Below are 19,538 nucleotides of genomic sequence, written 5' to 3' on the forward strand. Positions count from 1 at the left end.
ACACTGCCCTGTTGTAGATTGAATTGCATAGTAAGGAAGTAGGTAAGTGCTACTCCAGTGCTTCATCTAAATTAAATATCAGCATATATTGATACAGAAAATTTTGAAAGCAATTGTTCAGCCATGATATTACACAAAGGATTTGAATTCAAGCCAGTAGTTCATGTAGTTCAGGGGAGGAATGTGTGTTCTGAAATGGTGAGGAGGAGGAAGAGAATTGGGGCATTAAAATAACAATTGTTGATTGTGCTCCCTTTTAAATTGAAATGTGTGTGTATGGGGAAAATAAAGTGATTCTGACTGAAACAGTTTCCTGTGCCCTTACCTGATGATAATCTAAGATTTTTTCCTTGTATTTAAAATAAGCAGTTGGGGTAACTGAAATGCCATTCTTCCGAAGAATGTAGACGTTTTCTTTTTTGAAAATTTTCCCCTTCCCCTCTTTTAAGAAGGGAAACAATACAGTGAAGGGAATGTCAGGAATGTTCAGCTCTGCTTTACCTTCTAACAGATAAGGGGCAGAGAACAAAAGCTCCATTCCAGCTCTCAGTGATCTTCAAAATGTTCCATAGCCCCGAGTGTGTGAAAAACATGAACAAAGTACTACTCCTTGAATGTCCTATAATGCTTTACCCAGGTATCTGGGTTCCATTTTCTCTTGATAATATCATAACTTCTGCAAAGCTTTATGAAGGATACCATTGGCAACCAGACCCAGATTTTCCACAATTTATTTAAAAGTGTGAGCGGCCCTGTTTACCTTCTTAGGCAACAGGAGGAGCAGGGAACTTAGTTTTCCATTATGTTAAATCTCAGCACTTCTATTCTTAAGGCTTCCCCTTTCAAGAATATGCTAAGAAATAAAATTTTAAAACATTAATTAAACCCTTCACTGTATTTGTGAAATAAAGTATGTGTGAAATAGAGCATTTGTGACTCAGGAGTCACAAATGATAAAGACTAGGAAGAGTTTTTATTTATTTTTATTTATTAATTTTATTTCTATACTGCCCTTCTCCCGAGGGACGGTATCAGGATCCAGGCAGGACCCTGCAAGCAACAGTTAGAGCAGGGGTCAGCAACCCGCGGCTCTGGAGCCACATGTGGCTCTTTCATCCTTCTGTTGCAGTTCGCGATCACTGGTCGGCACCACAATTTTGAGAGGACCTTCTGGTTGGGGGGGGAGCACGGTGCACCAGGAGGAAACTCTAAGGCAAGGGGCGGGCTTTCCGGTTGGTTCCACAATTGATAGGGCTTTCAGTTAGGACAGACACCGCGCTAGGAGGAGACTATGGTGGGGGGAACCGGACTTCCAGTTAGCTCCAGAATTGAACGGGGAGCTTCCGGTTAGGATCTTTGTGGCTCCCGGTGTTTTCTTTTCGGTGGGAAATGGGTCCAAATGGCTCTTTGAATGTTTAAAGTTGCCGACCCCTGAGTTAGAGGAAGGATGAATGTCTAGAGAGGAATGGGAAAGAGGCCATCCTGATCGATGCAGTCCTAGTCCTTGGAATGCAGTCAGTACTGTAGTTTTCACATACTCCTCAAATAATAGCTGTTGGGAGAGATGGAAAAGTCCTTGGAGCAGAATATGAGTAAAAATAGTGGCTAAATTCAAAATGACCTGAGCTCTTTTTTTTTTTCTTCCTCATGGTCTATTTGATATAGTAAAAATATTTATTTAAATGTCCTGTCTAGATCATTGTTCAGTTTAAAGTTTGTTCCTTCATTATAGGATTTGTAAATATTTGTACATACTGATCTTAGAAACTACCATTCTTAAGAAAAAAAATGGATTAAAAACAATTTACGGTAATCTCCTTGAAACAAAGGCATTATACATAAGGCAGTTGCAGTTCAAATAATAAAACGCAGAACTAATTAATTTTTTATTAATATTTGCATTTGATTTAACTTAAAAATGCACATGCTACCTTTCAAAATAGGATGTTTCTGGAAAGAGGAAATTTTTAGGACTGAAGTATTTATGTGTAACAGTACATTACATTTACCCATTACATGAAATACATTCCAAATGAATGAAGACGAGTGTATGCGCCCCAGGATAATGTTGCAGGATTCAATCTGGGTCGCTCACTGGGATCAGAGATTTTGTCTTCCGAGCTTTCGGATTCATGCCGGAGCCCATCTCTAAGAAATTCCCTGAGGATGGGCTCCAGGATGAGTTCAAAAGCTTGGAAGACAACCTCTGATCCCAGACCAGTGACCAACCCAGACTGGATCCTGCAACATTCCAAATGGTATAGTAAGATTAAAGAACCATCTCTCTAACCTCAAATGTATAGTCAATAATGTTTTCTAAGGCTTCTTATATGCTGTATTTATTTTTATTAAATTACTCCCTTATCCAGAAGTGAGTAGCCTAATATCATGACTATAATTGTATGATGTAGTTATATGTTTTAACTATGATTAGCTGGGCAGGCTATACTGTAATCAAGCAGACTATATTATCGGTAGTGTCATGTATGAAACAAGCCGGTAGAATAAGCACTTTAAAAAGCAGTTATCTCTGTGTTTTTATTTTGCTAACTGGTCAGAAATAATGCTGTATCAGACCAGAGGTGTCAAACGCAAGACCCGTGGGCTGTATGCGGCCCGCGGGGTGCTTATATCTGGCCCTCGGGGCCACCCTGGAAACAGGAAAGGACCGGCCCATGGTGCCTCTGCCAGCAAAAATGGAGCTCTAGAGCCTGTTTTCTCTGGCAGAGCGCTCGGGCCACCACAGGCACCCCTGACACGAGTGATATCAAGCTGACCGAGCCCACCCCAGCCCCCCAAGGTCAAACACAATCCTGATGTGGCTCTCAATGAAATTGAGTTTGACACCCCTGATACAGACACTATTTCAAAGCATAGATATTCATCCTGAACCATACTCAGGCTCCAAACACCTTAGTATTATGCCCCAAGAGTGATGAAAATCAGCTTTACAAATGAAGTCTTATGATTGTGTTTTGTGACATGTGCAGTAGGCTTCTGTGCACATTACAGACCATTGTTTTTAATATGTTGTGAAATTTGAGAAGGGTTGAGTATCCTATAATGATTGTTTTTAGGATTTTTACATAAAAGAGCAAAGATCTCTGAGGGGGAGATGTAGCATTAGAACCTCTGTCCAAAGCCCTGGAAAGGCTGATCAGAAGTTGAAAATACAGAACTGCATAGGTTAGTCAGTTGGAATTGGGTGGTAAATAAATTCAAATAACTAAAATAAAATAAAAGTAATGACCTGGTTCAGTGTAAGACAGTTCTTTTATTGTGTCTCTGACTTTCATATAGACTGGACGTGACAAGTATGAACCTGCAGCTACATCTGAGAATGGAGCAAAGAAGAAAAAAGGAAAAAAAGAAAAGGATATGGATGAACTAAAAAAAGAAGTTTCACTGGTAAGAACAATTTTTGTCCACAGTGTAGGGATGAAGAAATTAACATAATGCTTAAGCTGGCACGAATTGTCAATTTTCTGACTTTTACGTTGACTACCTTGGATTGGACCATTTTGGATCTATGATGGATTTTAATAGTATTCCAAATTGGCTTAGAGAATTTGCCATCTCACTGTCATCAAAACTCTGGATGTAGGGTAGTAAAATGATAATTTGGTAATTGACACCATATAGTGCCTTCTTCCCCCTTGACATACCCAGGCTTAAACTTTAGGTAAACTTAATTTGTTTATCGACTTGGAATTCTTTCCAGCAATTGTTACGGTTAAACTCCATCAATATATTGATAATATCCTTGGATACCTAAATGTGGCTTCACTAGTCTTTTTGACTTTGCAGGATGATCACAAACTCAGCCTTGATGAACTTCATCGCAAATATGGAACTGATCTCAGCCGGGTAAGTTGGTCAAGTTTGGATGGAGTTTTCTGCTTTGAAAGTACAAAATGCTTGGCAGCAGGTTCATGTTCTTGTCATAATTCAGAAGTTATATTCTCTTTCCCAACTTGATTTGAGCATTTTTGTGAAATGCTGCTGCCATTGAATCATTGTGAATGATGTTAGAGGATCATTCTATGATAATCTTCTAGCTTTTCAAGATCATTTTTATAATATATATTATATATAGACCTCCAAGATCTTTTCCAACTCTGTTAATGTTATTACTATCATTTATAGGTTATGACTGTCACATACTTGAAATAGATAGTATTATGATAATTATAATATTAAGGACTGTGGTTTTTTATCAGTGAAAATATTGGAAAGCAACAGGTTTTTTTTAATTAGATTTAATGTTTTTAATGTTTTTAATGTTTTGGGTTTCATGCATTTTAATCCATTATTATAAAATGAAATAGCTCAAGCAGGCAACATTCAAATAATTGTAGTAGGTAAAAGGAACATATTTTTCAATGACTAAGGTCATTTAGAAAAAGTTGTTTTGAAAATATGAATGAATGAAAAACTGACGTTTCTCTGTTACTTAAGAAAGCAATTCTGCTATGTTACAGTGTGACAACTATAGCACACTCTAGTAACCACCATGTTGCATTTCTGTAATTCAATTCCTCATTCCCTTTCTGTGTCTTAGGGACTGACTCCTGCACGGGCTGCAGAAATCCTGGCTCGAGATGGCCTTAATGCTCTCACTCCCCCTCCCACAACCCCAGAATGGGTTAAATTCTGCCGGCAGCTCTTTGGAGGCTTCTCCCTTCTGCTTTGGATTGGAGCTCTTCTTTGTTTTCTGGCGTTTGGTATTCAAGCTGCAACAGGAGAAGAGCCTAATAATGACAATGTACGTGGGGTGGGGAGGGGAGGGGAGGGGAGGGGAAGGGATTAAAAATGGGAGATATGACTGAATAGCCCAGTTTAGATATCATGGGAAATCATGATATGTCAACACATTGGCTGTGTGCCTCAAGGTTATAAGTCTGTCAGAAGAGGCTGCTGGAAGATTTTACTTCAAAGCTACTTACAGTTGTCCAGAATTGGGGGAAGGTTATATTCTCCTGAAAACATAAAATAATGGAAGTTTTGATTTGTCCTTATTGGCTATGGCTTTCGTTTCTCTTGGAGTAAGTATAAACATGGTGGCTATGATCTAAGGCTAAACAGCAATCCAGGTGGGAGTTGAAAATATGATTTAGAGTGTTTGTGCATTGCCCATAAATTCATCTTAAATCAGATGCCTCTTTTCCCAAGATTATATAGCAACTAGAGAATTCAGCAATCCAAGCCGAGTTATTTTAAGATGGTCCCTACAAGTGCTACATGTCCACTACACATGCTCAAATTACATTTTGCCCTTTGAACTCAGGTTTCTGCATGACACATCTGTGATCAGCCTGTAAAAGCTTGATTTGTGTATTTCTAGTGCCCTTGCCAGCTAAGTTTAGGGTGGGCCTATTTCAACATCAAAATCTTAAAATTTCACAACGGGTTTCTCTCATATTGTTTAATTTAAGAATTAGATTAAGTTATGGCCCCTTCTCCCTCTGACCTGAAAATAGTTTGCTGTCCTCCTTTTTCTTCTTCTTTAAATTCTTCTCTTCATATATTCTTTTCATCAGCATAATCATTGGGAACATTGTTGTTAAAATAATTGCCTACAATTAATGTTGCAAACTCAGAGCAGAATTTATTGAGGTTTGTGTGAATAAATAATATCACTTAAAAGACTGACACATATACTTGTATATACTTGTAGTTATATCTAGGTGTTGTGCTGGCTGCTGTTGTCATCATAACTGGGTGCTTCTCTTACTATCAAGAAGCAAAAAGTTCAAAGATCATGGAATCCTTCAAAAACATGGTGCCTCAGGTATGAAAGTGCTGAGATTTCAGATTTTTTAAAAAATACATAAATTACAATTTATTAATGTATATTTGATCACATTGGTAATGGAGCTGTCCTATATAGTCACTGAACATTGTTTCTTCTTGCAGCAAGCTTTGGTAATCCGAAATGGGGAGAAACTGAGCATCAATGCTGAAGGTGTAGCTGTTGGAGACCTAGTGGAGGTGAAGGGAGGAGACAGAATCCCAGCTGATTTGAGAATTATTTCAGCTAATGGATGTAAGGTATGAATATCTTCAAGGAGTAAAAATGAAGAGACTGTACTAGAAGTCCCGCAGAGGATCCAGGCATGGTATCACTCAGTGTCTCCATAAAACCATATGTGCACTTTTTTCTTTTTCTCCTGCAGGTGGACAATTCATCTCTCACAGGTGAATCAGAACCTCAGACAAGGTCTCCAGATTGTACAAATGATAACCCACTAGAGACCAGAAATATTGCATTTTTTTCCACTAATTGTGTTGAAGGTAAATATAATTTCCAATATTTGACCAACAAGGCTGTTAGAATACAGCAGTTCTCAAATCTAGAAATAATAGATTGTTCAAGGAGAAATTAGGAAACGTCTTAGCAAATCATGTCTTCTATTAGCACATTTTAGAACTGATGGATGTAAAGAGTGGTTGCAATTGGGGTTTTTTATATCTTTTTGAACTAAAGCATGAATTTACCATGTTTCCCCAAAAATAAGACCAGGTCTTATTTTCTTTTCGGCCCCAAAATAAGCACCAGGTTTTGTTTTCGGGGAATGTCTTACTTGCTTCCTTAGGACCACTGCAGTCATGCATCCCATACCCCAACACCTGTTGCGCCACTGCCTGACTTCTGTGGCCGCTTGCAGCCAGACACTGTATGGCTTGTCATGCTGGAGCCGCCGCTCACGGCAGGAGGCTGTATGGCGCATTGTGCCATTGTGGATGTGAGTGGCAGTGCAACAAGCCTTGCGGCACCAGCGCAATGTGCCACATGGCGTCTGGCCACAAGTGGCCACAGAAGAAGTCAGACAGCGGCACAACATGTTGGGGCCTGGGAGGCCAAGCTGTGGCAGTCCTAAGGTAAGTGTGTGCGGTGTGCGTGGGGCAGCTCCACCCCACCCAAGCTTGATTTTTACGCCTACACCTTGCCCCACCTGGGCAGGCTTAACTAGGGCTTATTTTGGGGTAGAGCTTATATTAAATGCAGGCATGAAAATTGGTCTAGGGCTTGTTTTCAGGGTAGGTTGTATTTTCAGGGAAACACGGTATTATTGCTGGAACATCATTTCTGTAGCTGTACCTGAAAGAATACAGCTTGTCAAAGAATCTTCTATCATGCCTATATGGGGACAAGTTTTGCAAGGAGGAAAAAGAACAAGAATAAATAAAAGTTTATAAAACATTCTTAATACATGAGGGATGAAAATGTGTACCACCATTTGCAATATCTTTGAACTACTTGACTGGGAAACATCTGAAGAGATGTCCTTGTTTGTGCTGAAAACCAAAATTGTGTATTATGCTTGCATTGCACATAACACAGAGAAAAGGGAGAGTTTAATTACAGTCCTTCTTCTGATTTTCAGGTACTGCCCGTGGTGTAGTCATCAACACTGGTGATCGAACTGTGATGGGCCGCATTGCTTCATTGGCTTCTGGGCTGGAAGGGGGACAGACTCCCATTGCTGCGGAGATTGAGCATTTTATCCACATAATTACTGGTGTGGCTGTGTTCCTGGGTGTTTCCTTTTTTATCCTCTCATTGATCCTCGAGTACACTTGGCTAGAAGCTGTAATATTTCTTATCGGCATCATTGTTGCCAATGTCCCTGAGGGTCTGCTTGCTACAGTGACAGTAAGTTGCCATAAAGAGGAGATTAGCACACTCTTCTTAATAAAAGATCTGAGGAAATATAAATTGTGATGGAAGGCAGCCTTCATCTCCCCTTTCCTCATTTTGTAGGTATGTCTGACACTCACAGCCAAGCGCATGGCTCGTAAGAATTGTCTTGTGAAGAACTTAGAAGCTGTGGAGACTCTGGGCTCTACTTCTACAATCTGTTCTGACAAAACAGGCACCCTGACCCAGAACCGCATGACTGTTGCCCATATGTGGTTCGATAACCAGATCCATGAAGCTGACACAACAGAAAACCAGAGTGGTAAAATGCCTGATTTCTTTAAGAGATAATTTGGTACTGCTTTCTGCTAATAGTCAAGATAATACTTGTTCAGACCGGCAGCCTAGCTTTCTAGCCATATGTAAAAACTTCTGTTTTGTCTCCAAAATAGCCAAAAAGAATACATTTGCAATGCTTCACATACAGTTTTAAGTCAATCTTGATTAGTGTTTCTCAATCTTGGCAACTTTAAGAGGAGTAGACTTCAACTCCCAGAATTACCCAGCCAGCCCTGCCATGTTGGCTAGATAATTCTGGGAATTGAAGCCCAAGAGCTCTGGTGGCGCAGCAGACTAAAGCACTGTTATTAACATCAGCTGCCTGCAATTACTGCAAGTTCAAATCTCACCAGGCTCAAGGTTGACTTCCATCCTTTCAAAGGCAGGTAAACTGAGGACCCAGATTGTGGGGGCAATAAGCTGACTTTGTATAAATATATACAAAAGTATGAAGGCTATTGCTTAACGCATTGTAAGCCGCCCTGAGTCTCTGGAGAAGGGCGGCATATAAATCAAAATAAAATTTAAAAAAATGTTAAAGTTGCCAAGGTTGAGAAGCACTGATTTAGACTCATCTGAAACAACCATTTAAGAATAGGGTTTTTCAGAACACAAAACCCCATGTTAAAGCACAATATTAAACATAAAATATATTTGAAAAAAGTTGATCATTGATTGAAGAATATTATTTTGTTGATTGTTTAATTGCAGAGAAAAAATAAATTCTAAATTCCATTAATTCTAAAATCTTGTCATTTGAAGAGCAATATTTCTACTTGCATGGACAAAGGAGAGGAGCAAGTCACTATAATGAAAGGATAAAGAGCTGGAAATAAGCCTCACCAGAATTTTCATCCTACTTTTTGAAGGCTTATAATATCGAGGTTTTTCCCAACCATCCTCATCCCTATATAATAGAGAGTAGTGTATTGTTTCTTACCCAGTGGAGTAGAAGAGACCTTTTGGATTCCCCCTGCCTTTTCCATAAAATTGATGGAAAACAACAATCAAGTTATGAGTTTATCCTTCACTCTTCATAAACCACTATGGAAAAGATAACATTAGATATTTATCCTTTATCCTGCTTGGCCAACATTTTTAATTGAAAATGAAAAACAGGGAGAAAATAGATTTATTTGATGTGTTTTTCCATATATTTTGAAGCTATATAATTATTCTCCTTCTATTGTAATAAGTATTTTCATATATGCAGCCTACCATTTGCTTTTACTGTAACCAACTAACATAGCAACATGGATTGCAATACCATACTAAATAAATAAATCCACAGACTATTGTTAAAAAGAAAAGATCAGTAAAGTATGTATGGTGTAAACAAACACATGATTACCCAGGGAGTTCTTCACAAGCCTAATTGTTTATGTCTAGAAGAATGAACCTTAAATTATTCTTTCTAGATACAGAAGCAATGGTCAGTTTGTCTGAAAATGTAGAAGGTAGTTAATCAAGACTGAAGTCCTACAGCTATTGTTAAGAGCTGTGGTGGACCAGGAAGGGATCTTTCTTCTGCATTTAAGCTTGTAATCAAGAACTTGTGAGAGGGATTTTGCTCCACTGTGCCTGGCATAATAGCTTTAAATCAAACAAGGGGAAAGTGTGGCAGAGGAAATTAATTGCATGCTGATTTGAGCATGGAATTGTGTACAGCATATGGGTTCCTTCCCTTTAGGTGCTTCTTTTGACAAAACATCTCCAACATGGACTGCTTTAGCCAAGATTGCAGGATTATGTAACCGGGCTGTATTTCAGGCTAACCAAGAAAATGTTCCCATTTTGAAGGTGAGTTAATCCCTTGGTTCAGTTGCCATAGTTGCACATATTTGTCTACCATCTGTGGCCTTGCAGTTAATGTGAAGCAGCATAAAGAAAAGGCATCTTGGAAAATAAGAATGTTTCTGCTAGTAGAAAAGGCAACATTGCAACATCTTTAATATGAGCATCATTTCCCCCCCACGCCCCGTTTTGCCTGCAGGGTGGTGCAGGAGGCATCCATCCCATCTCCCTCCCACTTCCCCCACCACTAGCCCGGAGAACAACAATGCTGATCCAGCCCTCGAAGAAATCCAGTTTGACACCTCTGTCTTATGGCATGCAGTGTTGTTGATTAGGGTTACTAAAGACTTGAATGGAAATTTAGTTCACAAATTTTGTGCATAGATCAAGAATCTATTGAAAATTCTATCCATGACAGAAGAAAATTTCTTCCAACAGTAGTTTTTTTAAACTGTGATACAAGAAGGACAGTACAATGATGCCCCCTAAACTGAGAAAAACCCACACTGGATAGGTAATTAGATCTTGTGATTTGCAAAGTGCTGGACAAACTGCCTGATCTTGGCAGTCAACAAACACATGAAATTTATCAATCGTATAATGCTCCATCATCTAAGGCTTCTGGATTGCCTTAAATTTCAATGAAATGGAGATGATACAAGTCTGGTGTATCATCAGCAAAACAAACTACTTATAGGCAAGCAGCAATAAGAGAACATGCATTTTAACTACTTGAGAGTAACTTGTAAAAAGAACTTAGAGACTTGAGGTATCGTATGTTTTTTTAAAGTTATTTACAGATGGCTTATGCCCTCTCTTAGTGCTGAGCACGTTCTGTTCCACTCTATAATTATTATCAAGCCTGCCTATCTTCTCTTTACAGTATTGCTGCAAAAATATTTACTTTTGTTAGTTTCTACTTAACACTAGCCTCTTTTTTAAAATAAGAAACCTAACTGGTTTTCTCTCAGAGAATGTTGAAATATGTCTTGTTGATAAAGTTAAGCTTATTTTGAAAGTGGGGTGGTGGTGGTGGTGGTGGTTGAATTGCCTTCAAAAGATTTCAAATCCTTATTGTGAACTGCTGTGTCATTTGATAGAGAGCAGTGGCAGGAGATGCTTCTGAATCTGCACTTCTAAAATGCATTGAACTTTGCTGTGGATCTGTCAAGGAACTGAGGGAGAAGAACCCCAAAGTAGTGGAGATCCCATTCAACTCTACCAATAAATACCAAGTAAGAAATCTCTGCTTTTTGCACAGAGGCATTCCCTGGGAACAAATTCAGTATCTTTTATGTTGGGCTGTGTTGCTGTTTATCTCAAACTCAGTTAAGCTAAATTATGTATCAATCAGATTATAGCTCTGGCTGGGAGGGTTCTATTCTTTTGCTCTATGTGTTTGTCATCTGCAAGGCATATTCCAAATCAATGTATGAAATACCATCCAAAAGGCAGTTAACTAACACTGTTATTAAAAATATGCAGCTGTCAATTCACAAGAATCCAAACACGTCAGAATCACGATATCTATTGGTGATGAAAGGTGCACCAGAGAGAATTCTCGACCGTTGCAGTTCCATCCTGATGCATGGAAAAGAAGTTCCCTTGGATGAGGAGGCCAAAGATGCATTTCAGAATGCCTATCTTGAATTGGGAGGCTTGGGGGAGAGAGTTCTGGGTAAGATGCCTGACTGAATTCTTGTTTGTTCCTTCTTCTCTCAGAATAATCTGTCAGTCAGCCATGATCTCTATAGGGCCCTAAAAAGGCAAGAGAGTAGTTGTGGCAGTGCAGTTAATAGCAATAGCACTTAGACTTACATACCGCTTTACAGTGCTTTACAACCGTCTCTAAGCGGTTTACAGAGTCAGCATATTGCCTTCAACAATTTGGGTCCTCATTTTACCCACCTCGGAAGGATGGAAGGCTGAGTCAACCTTGAATCAATAAGATTCGAACTGCCAAATTGCAGGCAACCGGCAGTTAGCAGAAGTAGCTTGCAGTACTGCACTCTAACCACTGCACCACCACAGCTCTACCCCAGAGGTGGGGCTTTAATTGCATTGCTTTGTCTACCATCTTATCTCTTTTGACAGCCTTCCTGACCTCACCCCCATCCCTATGGACTCCATTACCAGCTGGCTTACCTTATAGCCAAGAGATTGCATGAAATGCTTGTAAACTATGATGAAAATACTTAGCCAGTGGGTGAGAAGTGCTTGAACTACTATCACTTAAGATGATGATATGGCTTGGATGTCATGGTCAAGCACTCAGTACAGTAATGTGGCAGAGAGGGTCCCCAGCTGAATATTTTCCTCCTAAGTGCCCATATCAAATGCACAACTGGGCAATTTAATCATTAATAATCATTGCTGAATGTCTGCCCTAGTGTGTTTGTCTACAAATAACTGAAATGGGATTTCTTCCAGGCTTCTGTCACCTGGCTCTGCCTGATGAACAGTTTCCTGAAGACTTCCAATTTGATACAGATGAGGTGAACTTCCCTGTAGAGAAGCTGTGTTTTGTTGGTTTAATTTCTATGATTGATCCTCCTCGTGCTGCTGTGCCTGATGCTGTTGGCAAATGCAGAAGTGCTGGAATAAAGGTAAAAGTGCATCACTAACCTCTCCCCTCAAATATTTAAGGCTAAGTACAACACCAAATAACTGAAAAGGGAGCTATGTTTGGTAGCTTTACAGATAAAGGATGAGGCTGGTGGAGACGAAGAGATAAACTAGGCCTGTTGGTAGCCTCCCTTTCCATCTCAAAAGGTTATGGTTATTGCTGATTGTTCTGTTTCTCTTGAACGATTGACATCAGCACCAGCTTATTTGTTGCTGCTCGGGTCAGGCAAGGGACATTTGAAAAGACTTCTAGGCCTTGTCTTCATTGCACTTGCTGAGGTTGATTTGTTTCATCATGTAGGTCATTATGGTGACAGGAGACCATCCTATCACAGCAAAAGCTATTGCCAAGGGTGTAGGCATCATCTCTGAGGGAAATGAGACCGTGGAAGATATTGCTCTTCGCCTCAACATCCCTGTCAACCAGGTCAACCCCAGGTATTGGACCAGCTAGAGTGAAAAATGTGGAGCATTTCTGAGAGGGATTGGAGCAATTCTGCTAATTAATTTGTTTATTCTGGCATTTAACAATATCTGTTGGTAGGATATGAGAAAAAGTAAGTAGTAAAGTAGTAAAATGGTTTTAATATTATTTTGTTTCCTTTTTTCAGATTAAGAGCTGTTTACAGTATTTAATTGTTTTAGGCAGCTGAGTCCTTCTGAAGGTTTGAAAGCAAAGTAGGGTGTGTACACGCAATGTGAAAATGTTTGCTTCAAACCCAGAACAAGCAAATCTTTGTGGTGATTCTGCCACCTTCTTCAGTTTAGCCTGTTTGGCAGAGCCGAAACCTGGACCACTTTGACTGTCCTAGGTTTCAGATGAAGTAAAATGTGGATGAGCAACTAGGGCAGGGCTTGTCCTCTGTACTCCTTCCCTCAGGAGCTTCCACTGGCCCCCATCCCCCTCAGATACCATCACTGCTGCTATCTCAGTGAAGAATGGTCCCACTGGCCCCCCTGCCTTCAGTCTGCCCTTTAGCTTTCCAGGTACTTACCACTCCCTGCCACTAAGCAACTTTTACCTGTAAAAACAGCCTCTGTTTCCTTCCATGCTGTGACAAAAATGTGTGAAATGGGTTTGGGCATAGGCTGTGCATGCACAGAATGATTTGCAGAGCCCTAAGGCAAAACAAGCTCAGAGTTGCATGGGGGAGAGCACTGCTTCATTAGATGGCAGCACAAAGCAATGTGAGGCTAATCTCTGAAGCTAAGCAATGTTGAACCCTGGAAAATACTTGGTTGGGGCATGACCTGATAATTTCAAGATTGTTGGCTAGATTAGGAAATTGAAATACTGGAAGAGTGCAGTTAGCAAAGTACTGTCAGTGTATTGCCAAGAAAAGTGCAAGGGCACAGTCACTGGGACCTGATCGTTAACTTCAAGGATATCTTTTCATTTTCATTGGAAAGCAAGGTTTGAAGGAATAATCTGCAACTTTTCAATATGCCATCTTTTAAATTACAGAGATGCCAAAGCCTGTGTGATTCATGGGTCTGACTTGAAGGATATGACCAGTGAACAACTAGATGATATTCTGAAACACCATACAGAAATAGTCTTTGCTAGAACGTCTCCACAACAGAAGCTTATTATTGTAGAAGGCTGCCAACGGCAGGTAAGCAGAGGGGATCCCTGCAATTTTGGTCAGTCCATTCTATATAAAATCTGAGTGGTAAAGACTTTGAAAGTGATCTACCCCCTCCGGCTTCTGATTGTCAGTGTATAATGAAACCCTGACGGTGTCCACTGTCTGTTTAAATACTTTCAGTAATGAGTCTATTCTATCATTAATTAATAAGCTTGCCTTAATATATATAGCCAAAATCTCTCTCTTGCATTACCTTCCACTACAGATCTGCAGGGTTTTTCCCTTCATTGATCTGCTCTGCATAACTTCCTGATGCCTCACTGCTTTATATCTGCATATCCAGTGGACCATTGCTGTCTGGCAGTAGGTTTCTTCAGATGAGAATATCTGAAATACTTTTAGTTGGTGATTCAGTGGTCTCTCAGTGTCAGTCATATGCTTTAACGCTAAACTGTGTGACCTCCCCAAACTCATAGGGGGAAAAAATAGGCTGTCCTTGAAATGAAGTGTCTAGAAAAAAGAATTTGTTTTAATCTTTCAGGGTGCTATTGTAGCTGTCACTGGAGATGGTGTGAATGATTCCCCTGCTTTGAAAAAGGCAGACATTGGTGTTGCTATGGGCATTGCTGGGTCAGATGTCTCTAAACAGGCAGCTGACATGATTCTACTGGATGACAACTTTGCTTCTATTGTTACTGGGGTTGAAGAAGGTAAATATCTAGCTCAGTTTTCTAAATTGAAGAACTTGTCTCCCTCCTCTTCCATGTTATAGTCCGAGTCCCCAAATTCTGTGTGTGCTTATACAAGAATATAAAATTCCCTGTTTGGTACTTGGAAAAATAGCATGTTCTCCACTTTCAGTTGGCTGCATTTCCATCTGCCTTTTGTTAATGTATGCTGTACTACAGAGGATTTTTCATCATCTTCTTTCATTAGAATGAATTAAATTTTGTATTCTAAGAAGTTGTGCAAGAAGGAAGATTAGCCTCAAATGTATGACAATCTTCTATTTGCTTTCATTTTAAAGTGCTCTTTATTTTTAGGTCGCCTGATTTTTGATAATCTGAAGAAATCAATTGCCTATACCTTGACCAGTAACATTCCTGAGATTACGCCTTTCCTTATCTTCATAATTGCCAACATCCCCCTACCGCTGGGAACAGTCACCATCTTATGCATTGACTTAGGCACTGATATGGTTAGTAAAATTTATTAATTAATATTGCAACTAATCCCCTCAACCCCATAGAATGAGACATACAGTATATTTCTGTTGCACAATTTTTGCAGTGAAGCCAAATGCTTTTTCAGTGCGGATGATACTGATTCATATATGAATCAGCATACAGTCTATGAAGCTTAATTTAATTCTGCAAGTTCTCTTTCCTGCTCCAAAGGTTCCTGCAATATCTCTGGCATATGAGCAAGCAGAAAGTGACATCATGAAGAGACAGCCCAGAAACCCCAAGACAGACAAACTTGTAAACGAAAGGCTGATTAGCATGGCTTATGGTCAGATTGGTAAGTGGAAAAGTACCCGCCTCTATCTCCTTGGGGTTGAATAGAGATGGCAGTTTTTTGTGGAAGGGCAAATGCTCAAAAATCTAGCAAATGCTTTACATGGGAAAAGAGATGGCAGGCTTCTTAAAGTACTGCATTATTTTAATGGAAGGTAAGCAGGAAAGTTGGAAGAATTAACATAAAATCTAAAATGGGTACAGGACATGCCATTCATACTATTCTGCATTTCTCCTATCTACATTTTTCTCTCCCCCTCCCCCAAGTTACATTTTACACATTAGAATTTAACTCGGGGGGAGGGGGCTTGGGAAACAGTGAAACCCCTCCTTATCCATTGTGACAAATTTTCTAACCTCACATATAGAACGTAGCTTACATCACCTTGAAATTCGATGCCACAGCTGTTGAAGTATCCAGAGTAGTCTGGACTAGTTTTCAGAGATCAGTTTCTACTGATAAGGATACAGTTTCTCTGTATTTCCTCACATGCTAGAGAAGGTGTGCACTCTTGCACTTCTCACATGAAAAAATACTATTGCTAATAGCAATCTAGTTAGTGTATGTAGGATTGTGGCTGATAAGGAGGCTCATTAATCATGATCTGTATACTATAGAAATTTAGTGTGCTAATAATATTGAAAGCTAATATCATTAAGGGAAACTGCAAAAGAAGGTACATTGTATTGTACAACTAGGGAAAGGACAGGTGAATTCTTCAGTGGGAAAGAGTATAAGTAAGAGACTTAGGGGGATAATTAGGAACCAATTGGATGTTGGGACTAGGGGTTAACAGCTGGGTGGGTACCTTTATGAGGGCAGTGCTGGTTCCTGGAATGGCCATCTTGCATAGCCCTCTGTACAGTTACATTGTGCAAGAGACCTTAGAAAAACTGTAGTCCTTTGACATGATGAAGATAGACTTCGCTGGAATTTAGAAAGTTGCAGTCTTGTATGTTTTTTCACATAGATCAATACAGCAGTAGCTGATATTTCATCCTTAATACAAGGATGCAGTTTGTTTTTACACAAATAGATCATCAAAAATAAAAAATAATTCCCACTTATGTTAATTGGAAGATGGTGAGATATTTTCAGTTTCATGAGATGGTTTTAAAATAATACACAAAAGAGACGCCCTTGTTTTCGGAATGTGTGTTCCAAAAGTACTGCTAACATTTGCTCACCTCTGTTTTATTCATTTAGGGATGATCCAAGCCTTGGGTGGCTTCTTCACATACTTTGTAATCCTTGCAGAGAATGGCTTCTTGCCATCCACTTTACTGGGGATTAGAGTGAAGTGGGATGACCGATGGGTAAATGATGTGGAGGACAGCTATGGACAGCAGTGGGTGAGTTTGTGTTTAGCTTAAGAGGACTACTACCAGACATTACTAAACCCCATGCCCATTGGATCTTTGTTTCATTGGCAGTATGGAGGAAGCCCAATAACCAATTATTTTCCTCTTAATCTTCTTTAGACTTATGAGCAAAGGAAAATTGTAGAATTCACTTGCCACACAGCATTCTTTGTCAGCATTGTGGTGGTACAGTGGGCAGACTTGGTTATCTGTAAGACCAGAAGGAATTCTGTCTTCCAGCAAGGAATGAAGTAAGTAGCAGACTCTTAACAAGGGTATTTTTTTTTCCTGTGGCCCTTGCATTGTTGAATATCACACAACTTGGAAGTAATGTAGGCCAGCAGCCTTGGGAAAATGTTTGCAAGCTGAAGAGCCTGCATGATCAACTTTGATCTCTTAATGCTTCCACAGGAACAAGATCCTAATATTTGGTCTCTTTGAAGAAACTGCTCTTGCTGCCTTCCTCTCTTATTGCCCAGGAATGGATGTTGCCTTGAGAATGTACCCATTGAAGTAAGTAATAAACCTGAGTAATGTTGGGCCTTTGAAGTTGATAATTAGCTCATCTATTCCTCAGTTGCTATTACTGGATTTAGCATAATTTTGATCATTTTTAATTCAGTGATGCATTAAACGAATGGATCTGGGCTTCCTCTGTTGTTGTTTTTGAAGCTTCTGAGCTTTTGCTAACCATCAATTATGTCATACAGCTATGTACTACAATTATTTTTTTAACCTTGCAGACCTTCGTGGTGGTTTTGTGCTTTCCCTTATTCTCTCCTCATCTTTGTCTATGATGAAGTAAGAAAACTAATCCTCAGACGCAGCCCTGGAGGTAAGTAGCATTCTAAGGTGCCATACACTCATTGCACTAATCTAGAAAGCTCTCTAAGGATTCAGACGGGCAACATAAATATATATATGTACACCATCACCATCATAAATTTTATGAATGAGACAGGTTTCTTTTAGTATCTTGGAAGCCCAGGTGTTGGCATGAATTTACATTATAACACTAACTTTTTTACTTGTGCTTTGAGAGCTCAGTATTGTGTGTTCTCTAATTTTGTTTTTGATATCAAGGATTAATCTGATATTTAAACTAGGATATATATAACTTGATGTCTTTGTTTTTCTCCTCTGTAGGCTGGGTGGAAAAAGAAACCTATTACTAAAGGACTGCTGGACCAGAGGTTGCACTCTTGACTTCCTTCCATTCTTTTGCTCCTGAAATACAGGAAGAGGGAAACTTTGAAGGATGAAAGCAACTCAGAGTGAAGAAGAATAATGCAATGAAAAAAATGGGTAGTGTTAATATAGTCCAGGCTTTGGGGTGGAAAATACAATAGTTTTTAATGTGCCTTTTCAGGTTTTTTAAAGAAATGTTAAGATTTTATATCTGGACTTTTACAAATAAAGATGGATCAGAAGAGGATTCTGACTCTCTTATTCATGGTAATTCAGGAGAAGGTGGGCACATGCACCATGGAAGAGCAGAGTGCAGGCCAGCTTAAAGACAAGAAAAGTGAACTAGAGTCAGGAGGCTTTTGAGGTTCATTACAAATAAATGCCAGACTAATTTATCTAACAGCCTTGAAAAGTGAGCCAACGTGAGCAGTCAGGAACTTAAGGAGAAATATGAAGTCCTGCATCTGGGAACTAAAAAATAAAGGCACAAGATAGGAGAAACTCTCAATCCAAGTCACCTCACAGGGTCGTTGTAGGGAAAATAGGAGAAAGGTGTGTTGGATATGTTTGCCACCTTGAGTTATCTGTAAAAATAATAAAGGTAGTATGTAAGTAAATACATAAATTTTTAAAAAACTTGTTTGGTAGTATATATATGAAAAGGATCTGCGGTTTAAATAGAACACAAGCCGAAGATGAGCCATCAGTGTGATGCAGCTACTGAAAAGGCAAATTCTATTTTGGAAAGCAACTGCTCCATTGTATTCTCCCTTGATCAGGGCCACTTTAAACACTTTGTTGAGTTCTGGGCACTTAATCTTTTAAAAGTGACAGATTAGAGCAGGTTAAGAGAGAGAACATTTATCAAGTTAGGTGAACTAGAAATCAACATAAAGAGCAGTTAAAAGTTTGGTTTGGCAGAAACAACATTCAGAAGCTTCAAGGATTGTCATGTAATAGACTGGGAGTGGATTTATTCTCTGTTTCCTTAGCAATGGGTTGAAATACAGGGAGGCAGCTTCAGTTTCAATAGTAGGCATCTGTTATTGGTAAGATCTGTTAACCAATGGAATAGATTACATTATGAAGCAGTCTGGGCCTTCAAAAACAGCTATCTAAATGTTTTAGCGCAGCCTAAGGGAGGACAGAGAGATTAGATGACCTCTGATGAGCCTTCCACCTCTATGATTCAATTACAGGAAATCAAAAAGGACACATCCATAAGGTTAAACTTGTGCATCACCAAGAATGAATATAAATTGCTCAAGAGTTATAGAGATGATAATAGGAAAATTTAAGGACAGAAGCTGGGATTAATGCAAACAATAATATAAAACAGGAGTGTTAAACTCAATTTCATTGAGGGCCACATCAGGGTTCTGTTTGACCTCGGGGGGCCGGGGTGGGCCATGGCCAGCTTGACATCACTCATGTCAGGGGCACCTGTGGTGGCCCAAGCACTCTGCCAACAAAAACGGGCTC

The 19,538-nt window shown here is 39.5% G+C and overlaps 1 protein-coding gene across 1 annotated transcript in view; it reads left to right on the plus strand.

Moving 5' to 3' along the window:
* LOC139313036 (sodium/potassium-transporting ATPase subunit alpha-1) overlaps window positions 1-18,303 on the plus strand; it is a 28,054-nt gene extending 9,751 nt beyond the window's left edge. The window contains exons 2-23 of the mRNA XM_070938362.1: window positions 3,301-3,408; window positions 3,808-3,867; window positions 4,562-4,765; window positions 5,678-5,791; window positions 5,917-6,051; window positions 6,177-6,294; window positions 7,389-7,657; window positions 7,766-7,964; window positions 9,672-9,781; window positions 10,876-11,010; window positions 11,261-11,453; window positions 12,206-12,381; window positions 12,702-12,838; window positions 13,866-14,016; window positions 14,531-14,699; window positions 15,033-15,187; window positions 15,387-15,510; window positions 16,714-16,859; window positions 16,989-17,119; window positions 17,280-17,381; window positions 17,612-17,703; window positions 18,015-18,303. Of these exons, the coding sequence (XP_070794463.1) occupies window positions 3,301-3,408; window positions 3,808-3,867; window positions 4,562-4,765; window positions 5,678-5,791; window positions 5,917-6,051; window positions 6,177-6,294; window positions 7,389-7,657; window positions 7,766-7,964; window positions 9,672-9,781; window positions 10,876-11,010; window positions 11,261-11,453; window positions 12,206-12,381; window positions 12,702-12,838; window positions 13,866-14,016; window positions 14,531-14,699; window positions 15,033-15,187; window positions 15,387-15,510; window positions 16,714-16,859; window positions 16,989-17,119; window positions 17,280-17,381; window positions 17,612-17,703; window positions 18,015-18,043 (3,057 nt within the window). The 3' untranslated portion in view covers window positions 18,044-18,303. The remainder of the gene's footprint in view (window positions 1-3,300; window positions 3,409-3,807; window positions 3,868-4,561; window positions 4,766-5,677; window positions 5,792-5,916; window positions 6,052-6,176; window positions 6,295-7,388; window positions 7,658-7,765; window positions 7,965-9,671; window positions 9,782-10,875; window positions 11,011-11,260; window positions 11,454-12,205; window positions 12,382-12,701; window positions 12,839-13,865; window positions 14,017-14,530; window positions 14,700-15,032; window positions 15,188-15,386; window positions 15,511-16,713; window positions 16,860-16,988; window positions 17,120-17,279; window positions 17,382-17,611; window positions 17,704-18,014) is intronic.
* The last annotated feature ends 1,235 nt before the right edge of the window (window positions 18,304-19,538 follow it).

This window comes from Pituophis catenifer, unplaced genomic scaffold, assembly GCF_029215685.1.
Source record: "Pituophis catenifer annectens isolate HBS135680 unplaced genomic scaffold, rPitCat1.0.hap2 SCAF_2, whole genome shotgun sequence".
Classification (NCBI taxonomy): domain Eukaryota; kingdom Metazoa; phylum Chordata; class Lepidosauria; order Squamata; family Colubridae; genus Pituophis; species Pituophis catenifer.